The following is a 10,628-nucleotide window of genomic DNA, read 5'->3' as shown; positions in this document are numbered from 1 at the left end:
TGAGATAACAGAGTTTTACATAAATTCATGCAGTTTTTGAGCTCAGAGTTCTACATGAATATATGCAGTTTTTGAGCAAAGTGCAATGTAACTCTGCAAGTACAAATTCACCCCACAAAATATATGTGTGCATGTGGATCTTTGTCTGTCTGTGTGTGTGTGGCTGTCTGGGGTGGGGGTTGTGAGTGTGAGAAAGTGTGTGTGTGTGTGTAGTGAGTGCAGAGTGTCTTAATTCTGTGAGGGTGTGCATGTGTGTGTCTATAAGGGTGGGTGTAGGTGTCTGTGTGCATGTCTGTGTGTACCTGTGTCCATGTGTATGTGAGAGTGTGTGTGTGTAGGAATATCTGTGTGTGTGTAGTGCAATGGTGATCACCTGTAATGTGACATGAACCCAAGGTCCAGGGCCTCAACCGGGACCTTGGGTTCATGTCACATTACAGGTGATCACCATTGCACTACACACATACATAGATATTCCTACACACACTCTCACATACACATGGACACAGGTACACACAGACGTGCACACAGACACCCACACACACCCTTATAGACACACACACTCCCACATGCACCCCCTCACAGACTTAAGACACTCTGCACTCACTACACACACTTTCTCACACTCACAACCCCCACCCCAGACAGACAGACACACACAGACAGACAAAGACCCACATGCACACATATATTTTGTGGGGTGAATTTGTACTTGCAGAGGTACATTGCACTTTGCTCAAAAACTGCATACATTCATGTAGAACTCTGAGCTCAAAAACTGCATGAATTTATGTAAAACTCTGTTATCTCACTTTTTAGATTAGAATCAATCTAAACATCAGGTCATAGACAGAGAACACAGGGGGCTAACACCTTCAACATATTGTCTAGCTATCACTATTGTTAACAGCTAACCCGAGAATGCAACTTTAAAAAAAAGGTTTTTTGATTTACACATGAAAGAAGTGAAACTACCACTGTATTCTGACAGATGAAAGGCTTAACAATCAATTTTTCAATGTATAATTTCAGCTACATCACACTGCAAATTTTTGCTATAAATTCTGTGTTACGATGGAGCTCTCCATTGTCACCTGATGAAAGAACGTCGCTCCGAAAGCTAGTGTGCTTCCAATTAAACCTGTTGGACTATAACCTGGTGTTGTGTGATTTTTAACTATGTAAAATTTGGAATTCTCTCCCTAATCTTTTCTAAGATGCTTTCCTTGTTTAATAAGAATGATGTGGAGGTGCCGGTATTGGACTGAGCTGGACAAAGTTAAAAATCACATGACACCATGTAGTGCTTCCAAATAAGCCTGTTGTACTATAACCTGGTGTGTGATTTTTGACTTCCTTGTTTAAGACACTTATTATAAAGCTCACCTAAGCTTTTGGTCATCCAGTTTAACATATTTTCTTTTATAATGCTGCTCTGAAGCACTCTGGATTAAAGCTTCATTGTAAAAACACCGTATCAATGTAAATTACTGTAATCATCCAACCTTTTCCAGTTCATTCTTTGTCAGCAGTTTCTGGTTTACCTGCTCTCTCCCCGCTCTCACTAACTTCTAGAAATTTCCGTTTTCCCTTCTCTCCCTTCAGATGAACGTGTGAGATTTTCTGAATTTAAAAAAATCAGGCCAGCCACTACGGGAATTCCTTTTTGGAGCCACTTAAGGATCTTAAAAGGAAATCAGACCAGCAACTGGAATTGAACATTCTTGCTGGTCCACTTTTTTTAAAAAAACTTATATTTGCTTCGAATTGCGCCAAATGCAGTGGGACTGCCCAGGTAGAAACATTGAGCTCTTACGGGACTTGTATTGGTTTGTAATCTTGCACACAAATGCCAAACCACCGCAGTGGGCTGAATTTCAAAATATGCACACATCTTTTCAAATTACTTTATTGTTGAAAATTCCCCACAAAACAACACGAACAGAGTTTTCCAACAGGATATACATTCATACTGAAGTGACTCCTCTTCCTGAGCGACTTGCTTCTCCCTTTGCTGGGGTTGGTGCTGCAGTTTGTCAATCTCCGCCCTGCAGCGATGTCGAGCTGTCTTTAGCAACGGGTGACTGCTCCTTTTCCCCAAGTGGAAATGGCAGCTCCGGAGGGAGATGGTGGGCTACAGCCAGAGGAACTCAGCGGAGCTCAGGTCGTAGCAGAAGCACTGAGAGGGCAGGTGAGGAGCATTCACCCCAAGTGCTGCCAATCCACTGCAATAAATGAAACTTTATTGAAATCAGTAGGCTTCACCGACATAGGCCACTGTATGACTAACTTATTCAATTTCATTGATACCAATGTCCTCACCTTGGGTAGGAAGCCACAACGTATTAGTTACAACCTGAACGTAAACCTCTTCTTATGCCTGAATTTCTCCTTTCCTGATCACCCAATGCATTTGTTTAATGCTTGAAATAAAACAGAAACTCCTGGAAACACTCAGCAGGCCTGGCAGCAGTGTGACATGAAAACAGTTAACCTTTCAGGTCTGTGAGCTTTCAGAGCCCCTGCTTCTTCCTCAGGCATTAGCTGCCTGAAGCAGGAGCAGCATTCCGAAATCTTGTGGCTTCAAATAAACCTGTTGGACTATAACCTGTTGTTATGTGATTTTTGACTTTGTCTACCCCAGTCCAACACCAACACCTCCATATCATGGAAAGATCAGAAAGCTTAATCTCCATCAGAAATTTTAAAAGGAAATTAGATAAAGAACTCAACTTAATGACAACATTTTGAGATTATGGGGAAAAGGCAGGGAATCAAAATAAATGAATAGCTGTGTATATTTTAACTGCCATGCTGACATATGATGCCTCTGTGGTTAGCACTACTGCTTCACGGTGCCTGGGTTTGATTCCAGTCTTGAGTCATTGTCTGTGTGGGGTTTGCATATTCTCTGTGTCTGCGTGGGTTTCTTCTGGGTGCTCCAGTTTCCTTCAACACTCCAAAGATGTGCAGGTTAGGTGTATTAGCCATGGTAAATGTGGGGATAGGGTGAGGGAGCTAGGTCTGTGTGGAATGTTCTTAGGAGGGCCAGTGCAGTCTCAATGGGCAGAGTGGCCTTTTGTAGAATAGTTGATGAAAGGTGTGTTGGAACAATTTAAGAGAAAAACAATACATTTGATATATGTAGTGAGAAATAGTGAGCTGCAATTCAGTTATCATTTAAATAAACATCTCCCAAACTCAATGGCCTCAAGTGCTGTTACTAAGAAAGACCATTCAGACTTTAGAAAGTGACCAAAGGTACTATCATAAGTTTTCCCTCTGGAATTACAAATTGTTCATATTCTCTGTATCTTGCACGTTTGCAACACACATTTATAGATACCAGAATTTTTTTTAAGCTAATATCTGTGATCTGAACAGATGATTTCTTGCTGAGTTCACACTAAAAATAAACTTGTAATAACCTGAAGGCCACCTTTCATGTTTCTTTGCAGAATCTTCGGTATATGTTTGGGATTGTTGGTATACCGGTGATAGAAATAGCCATGGCAGCCCAAGCTGCTGGGATTAAATACATTGGAATGAGAAATGAGCAAGCTGTAAGTAATTTTCTGTGTACCTTCTGTCTGTTCTTTCAACAGTGTACTCAAAAAAATTCCATTAGTATTTTACTGACCTCATGTTTGCTGTTTAAACAGGCTTGTTATGCAGCATCTGCAGTGGGATATTTAACTGGAAGGTTAGTCTCTCAAAATGTAGCTGGTTTTAAATCTCATGACTTTGCCACAATGAGCTTTTAATTGTATTTTTATCGATTTATCTGCAATTTAAACATAACTGTTTTTCCTCATTTTAGGCCAGGCATTTGCCTTACAGTCTCTGGCCCAGGTCTTTTACACACACTAGGAGGAATGGCAAATGCAAACATGAATTGCTGGTAAGTTCTATGAACTGTTACAGTTTGTGCTTTGCAAAAGAAACAGGCGCAACCATTGCAATTCTAGGAAATCAACCTGCAAATATTTATTTAAACTGATAAATTTAAAGGCATAGTATAATTTCATTTGTCATTGGGGATGGTCCTAGTTAACTATATATGGATCAGGCAGTGAATCTGAAGCCTTCTTTGTCTACTATTCATTTCTACCTGGACAGTGAGCTGTTAACTAGTCAGTTTTGGGAAGGATGGGTGTTATGCTAACCCCTACAAGGCCCATGGGGACAAAAATAAAGCAGACCCAAGAAGCCCTCGTGTGGCAGAGTGGTAGTGTCCCTACCTGTGGACCAGGGTTCAAATCCCACCTGCTGCAGAGGTGTATAACATTTCTGTACAGGTTGATTGGGAAAAATCAGAAAGCAGATCCAGGCAGATTCTTGTGGCACAAGGGTACTCTCCCTACCTTTGAGACAGGAGGCCCAAGCTCAAGTCCCACCTGCTCCAGAGGTGTATCATAACATCTCTGAATAGGATGATTTTGGATTAAAAAAAACAGATCCAGAGAGACTGTCTATCCCAGGCTGGGACTAATCAGGAGTAGTGGCTCTACCTTGTTGTTCACTGTGGTTCTGTTCGCCGAGCTGGAAGTTTTTGTTGCAAACGTTTCGTCCCCTGTCTAGGTGACATCCTCAGTGCTTGGGAGCCTCCTGTGAAGCGCTTCTGTGGTGTTTCCTCTGGCATTTATAGTGGCCTGTCCCTGCCGCTTCCGGTTGTCAGTTTCAGCTGTCCGCTGTAGTGGCCGGTATATTGGGTCCAGGTCGATGTGTTTGTTGATGGAGTTTGTGGATGAGTGCCATGCTTCTAGGAATTCCCTGGCTGTTCTTTGTTTCGCTTGCCCTATAATGGTAGCGTTGTCCCAGTCAAATTCATGTTGCTTGTCGTCTACGTGTGTGGCTACTCGGGATAGCTGGTCGTGTCGTTTCGTGGCTAGTTGATGTTCGTGGATGCGGATCGTTAGCTGTCTTCCTGTTTGTCCTATATAGTGTTTTGTGCAGTCCTTGCATGGGATTTTGTACACTACATTAGTTTTGCTCATGCTGGGTATCGGGTCCTTCGTTCTGATGAGTTGTCGTCTGAGTGTGGCTGTTGGTTTGTGTGCTGTTATAAGTCCTAGTGGTCGCAGTAGTCTGGCTGTCACTTCAGAGATGTTCTTGATGTATGGTAGTGTGGCTAGTCCTTTGGGTTGCGACATGTCCTCGTTCCGTTGTCTTTCCCTTAGGCATCTGTTGATGAAATTGCGAGGATATCCGTTTTTGGCGAATACCTTGTATAGGTGTTCCTCTTCCTCTTTTTGCAGTTCTGGTGTGCTGCAGTGTGTTGTGGCCCTTTTGAATAGTGTCTTGATGCAACTTCGTTTGTGTGTATTGGGGTGGTTGCTTTCATAGTTCAGGACTTGGTCTGTGTGTGTGGCTTTCCTGTGTACCTTAGTGGTGAATTCTCCGTTTGGTGTTCCCTGTACCCTCACGTCTAGGAATGGGAGTTGGTTGTCCTTTTCTTCCTCTCTCATGAATCGGATTCCTGTGAGTGTGGAGTTGATGATCCGCTGTGTTTTCTCTATTTCCATTGTTCAACAATAAACAATGTTTCTTTCTAGTCAGGTTTCCTGAGTTATTACAGATGGAAAAGTTAAGCATTAGTATTCTAATTAAAAATTTAATTTTGTATAAAAGCTCCTCAACAGATATTGCAATGGAAGTCTTCTATTTATGTTGGTTAGTGTTGTAGTAATTGTAACAGGGTCAGTCAAGTGGACCTCATAGAATAGGAATTCCCTGATTGGGGTTGAGAAACTGGTCCAAACAGGGAGCCCCGGCTGACAGATATAAACAGGAATATCAGCCATCCAGTTCACTGATAGCTTGTTCTGAGGGAGCTGGATCAGTGTCAAGTACTCTCCACACATAAACAAAGGGTAACTTGGTGATGGGGTACCAGCCTCTGGAGTTTTTTCAGGTGTTAACAGGAAGTGGTGCTGTCTAATTTTCAAGAACATATGTTTTTCAAAAGGGTAGGGGTAGTGAACAAATATGAGAAGGAAGAGTTGGTAATGTGCAGGAGGCCAATGAACACCATTTATAAATAAGACCATAAGATAAAGGAATAGGCTGTTTGGTCTACCATTCAATGGGTTTATGGCTGATCCATTGTTCTTTATGTCCCCTTTCCTGCCTTTTCCCCAGAACCGTGATTCTTCTATTGATCAAGAATTTATCTATCTCAGCCTTAAATATACACAAGGACTTTGCCCCCCTACCCTCTGTGGCAAGGAGTTCCAAATCCCCATTCTCTGAGAGCAGAAATTCATCCTTATCTCAGTCTTAAATTGGCATCTCTTTATTCTGAGACTATGACCTCTGGTCCCAGACTCTCCCGTGAGGGGAAACATCCTCTCAGCATTTACCTTGTCAATGAATCTGCCTGTGCTGAGTCTGATAGATTTGACCAATACATCCCCAGCCTTGCACTTTTGCCAAAGCCTTGCATTTATTAATGATCACTGTAAGTTGTTTCTGTGCAATCTCGATTTTCAAAATTTGGAATGATCACAACGTATATTATTAAATATCGAAACACAATTAAAACAGTTTAAAACATTTTACAGAAGTGCTGTAATACAAAGTAGGATACCAAATCGCTTAAAGGAATATTAAGTAAAAGATGTAAAATCTGGCCAAGAATGTAGTTCTAGGAGCATTTGTATGTGCGAATTATGGGCAGGGGTAGGCCATTCAGTTCCTCAAGCTTGCTCTGCATTTCAGTTGATCTGATTATGACCATAACTCCACTTTCCCGTCTAGCCTGGTGACCTTTGACTCTGTTATTCGTAAAGAAACAAGCTACCTCTGCCCTAACAAATATTTAACGACTCAGCCTCCACTGCTGTGTGGGGAAGTAATTTCCAATTAAATACTTCATCCAACTCGTGAGAAGCTATTAAACAGAATTCATACTTACATCACACAACCCCCTATCAAACATCCTGGAGAGCATTTACGTCGCTCAAATGTGATCCACCTCTTCCCAACCCTTAGCATACCATGGGATCCGCTCTCCTCTTCCCCTGCTCCTGCCCTTACTCCCCTTCCCTCGCCGGTAAAACACAGTCCCCTCCCCCTAACCCTTCCCTCACTGTCCTTTGTAGCTCAACACACTCTCCTCTTCTCCTGCCCCTTCCCTCACTCCCTGTCCCTCGTTGCTCAGCACACTCCCCTTCTCCTGCTTCACTCGACCAGACACCATTCGACTATCCCTTGGCACTAGTCCCTTCTGCCTCCAGACCCAACCTGACAGCCCTTACTTCCGGCCCAACCAGACCCAAATCCCTGTGTGCTGGACTCCCTCCAAACCCATCAGCTATCTTTTCTGACTCCCCCCTTCTATGGTCCCGAATCTTTCCACACATCCTGGCCACTTACCTGACTACCTCACCATGTTTCACCCTATCCACTCGGTACCCTACCCCCTTTCCACTTAGCATCCTATCCATCTTACCCCTATCCAGATGGCACCCTTTCAGCTGGTACCTGACACCTTCACTTAGTCACCTAGCATTCTACACCTAGCACCCTACCTGTAACCAAATCCCTAATATCACTCTTACCTTCTGGACTTACTGCTGTCAAAGTGGCTGTAAGGATTTTTAAATGTCAAAGCTCAGTAGTTCACTGCTGTAAAAATAGAGTGTAGTTTGCTTTCCTTGAACAATTCAATCCTTTGAAAGAATTGTCAGAATAAAAGTCCACTTTTGCATTTCTCAAGTAGATGTGGAGATGGCTGGCAAGGCCAGCATTTGGTCACCACCCTAATTGCCCTCGATCTTTTCATTAGGTAGTTTGCAGCCTGCCAGAACAATTGCAGATGATAATTACTACTCCATTTCCCCTTTTCTTTGTTTGGCTTTTCCCTCGCTCCTTCAATATCTCAAGGCAGGTCTTTTGTTCCTTTGTTTTCCTGCTGCATCACCATTCCAGCTTGCCCTGAAGGTCTAACTCGCTCTCTGTGATCTTCCACCCTGTCACAGACTTTCATTTTGTCTGCGTTCCAGCCATCCCTTGCTCAAAATCTCTAACTTTTCCCTATCATGATGGAAGGTCACCAACATTTCATGCCTTTCACTTATAGGCATGCCACCCCTTTGATCAGGGTTGAAAATGATAGGCATGTGGTATCTTTGTTACTGCCAGCTCTGCGGCCCCGCAGTCCCTGTTTCCAATTTCCTGTCTGCGTAATTGGGCAGCAGAGCTGTCTGAAGACCATTCAGTCCCATACCCCTCAGACCCATACCCCTAACAGTCACATCCAATTCTGCCTTCCTGATGGAGGTGGGCTCCTGATTTGAAATCACGTCTACTTCCTCATTTCCTGTCCCCAGCGGGGAACTCTGGCCCCAGGGTTTGCTGTCCGTTTCAATGACAAATGAGGATATACAGTAACACCTTTGCTGACAACATTATTACAAAATCATGTGTATCACTGTACCTTATACAATTAAATATGACCGAATTCAATAAATTTGCTTTTAAAAGAAACCTGCACTGAGCAGCTAGGTGAAATATGAATTTCTTTTAGATAGTTATTTTAAAGCAAGTTAAATAGTATACATTGATTTTTTGTTTGGCAAGTATGTCCACTGACATTACATCTCATTGCATAATTTGAAATGTGTAGCTAGGTCTGCTGTGCCTCCCAAAACACTGCATCCTTTTAAAGTAGATTGCTTTCACCAGGTTAGATTTTTCTCAGTACAATTCAATCACCAAATTGCTAACAAAATATAGGTTCATGACTTTGGCATTACTTTTCCTTGGAAATAATGCCTATACCTGGGAAGACATTGCTTTTTACCTTTTGCAATATTGAAAGACCTACTTGATATTTCTTGCATTTTTTACAGAGTGTGAACATTGCAGTTCAGTTAACATTATAGACAGAAGAAATTCAACATTCCAATTAAAGTTGCATATTTTGTAAGGCACTAAAGAGAGTAGGTTTTTGTTGAGTAATGAATGGAAAAGGTTCTTCTCGTGTGACATTTTCACATTGGTGCAGTAATATCGTGGCTCAATAATTTTGCTTAAGAGCACTTGTTCTCATTACCTGCTGCATAATTGTTCTATCAGGCTTCAGCTGCACCAAGTTTTGTATAATGGTATTTTAATTTGAAGAAATTACATGTGAAGTTGAGGTGATTGATGTATTGCTGCCAAGTGCTCTAAGGTTGTTAAATATCAAATTTCGAGAACATTATGATTGTCAAAGAATGAAGTCCACTGTATGAAAAACCATTGAATAAAAACAATGCTCTTTCTTTCAGGCCTTTAGTTGTCCTTGCAGGATCCTCTGACCGAAATCAGGAAACAATGGGTGCATTTCAGGAATTTCCACAGGTTTGTTGGACTCAAAACTCATTAAAATTATTATTATTTGTATTTAAAAGATGTGCAACTGTTTGAAATTGGTGATGCTGCCATCTGTTTGGATGCAGGCATTGTAGTGAATGAGTGAAAGCTTTACCAAGTTAACATTATTGCCATCTCCTGGATTTCAGTGTATTTTTCAGGTTTAAAGTATACTGCCTGATAAGGTTAGTTTAAAATATTGGGCAATGGATCCAATATTTTGCTGTATTCTGGCACTTTTAAAACATGCTGGATGCTTTATGATTTTAATTGTTAGCAACACCCAGCCCTGCTGTGCATACCTCAGAGAAATCTGAATATTTAGCAATGCATAGAAAATAAATGATTCAGCCTAACAATGATGATATAATAATGTCAGTTTGGCTGCAGAGTTTGTCTGTTGTTCATTGTAATTATTTTCTTCACTTAATCAATTACCAATCGTGTAAACTTGCTGTTATTCAGTTTATTTTAAATTAATAGATTATGTTGATGGGTCATTGTTTCTGGATAGTTCTTTTAAAGAAAACAGTGGAAGTTCAGAGTGTGAGTTGGAGGTATTACCTTTAATTGCAAAGCACATAAACTGATAATCTTCTTAAATGTAACAAATGGACCAATTGATTCCTTTTTTTGAGAAATAATGTCCATGTGAGTGTTTAGGGATGGTACATTCTGACAAAAACTGTGGTACCATTGTGGGAATAGTAAATTATGGCTCTCAGCCAATATACAATAGCCATCTGCTGGCATATGTTGGGCCATATTTCCAGGAGCAGGAGGGAGGAGAGGAACAGGTCGGAATTGGCTGTCTAAACAACCTGTTTGCTTTTGAATGTGAAAAAAGAGATAATGAAAGACAGTTCCTAAAACAAGCTCCTTTTTATCTGTCCCCCAGAAAAAAAAACCTGGGGTGGAATTATGTAGGAGTCTGAGTGATGTGGACTACGGCAAGATTTGTGGTAGGATTGAATGAGAAATCTGGCATTTGAATGTCAGGAGCTTCTCACACTATCTTTTAGATATTTTTATTCAGCCTGTTCTGACACACCTCTGGAGTAGGCAGGACTAGAACCCAGGCCTCCTGACTCAAATGTAGGGACAGTACCACTGCATCACAGCAGCCCTTCGTGTCACCTGTAATGCATTTGCTTGCGGTGAGTTTTTTGCTGTGCAGTAGCATGTTGCTAATTATAAGAAATTAATGTTTGTTAAAAACCTTGTTAACACCCAACTCACCTCACTACTATTGAGCTTCCATCTTACCA

General features: G+C 41.5%; 1 protein-coding gene across 2 annotated transcripts in view; it reads left to right on the top strand.

Annotated features, from left to right (window-relative positions):
* Nucleotides 1-2,034: 2,034 nt before the first annotated feature.
* Nucleotides 2,035-10,628, top strand: part of hacl1 (2-hydroxyacyl-CoA lyase 1) — a 107,777-nt gene continuing 99,183 nt past the window's right edge. For both annotated transcript variants that reach the window (XM_043690167.2, XM_087987258.1), the window contains exons 1-5: nucleotides 2,035-2,191; nucleotides 3,459-3,563; nucleotides 3,663-3,703; nucleotides 3,821-3,901; nucleotides 9,276-9,348. In XM_043690167.2, the coding sequence (XP_043546102.2) occupies nucleotides 2,108-2,191; nucleotides 3,459-3,563; nucleotides 3,663-3,703; nucleotides 3,821-3,901; nucleotides 9,276-9,348 (384 nt within the window). In that variant the 5' untranslated portion in view covers nucleotides 2,035-2,107. The remainder of the gene's footprint in view (nucleotides 2,192-3,458; nucleotides 3,564-3,662; nucleotides 3,704-3,820; nucleotides 3,902-9,275; nucleotides 9,349-10,628) is intronic.

Source organism: Chiloscyllium plagiosum, unplaced genomic scaffold (genome assembly GCF_037043375.1).
Source record: "Chiloscyllium plagiosum isolate Xiang-an unplaced genomic scaffold, Cpla_swu_hap1 HiC_scaffold_5, whole genome shotgun sequence".
Taxonomy (NCBI): domain Eukaryota; kingdom Metazoa; phylum Chordata; class Chondrichthyes; order Orectolobiformes; family Hemiscylliidae; genus Chiloscyllium; species Chiloscyllium plagiosum.
The sequence above is the reverse complement of the archived record's forward strand: the minus strand, read 5'-3'. Positions and strand labels throughout refer to the sequence as shown.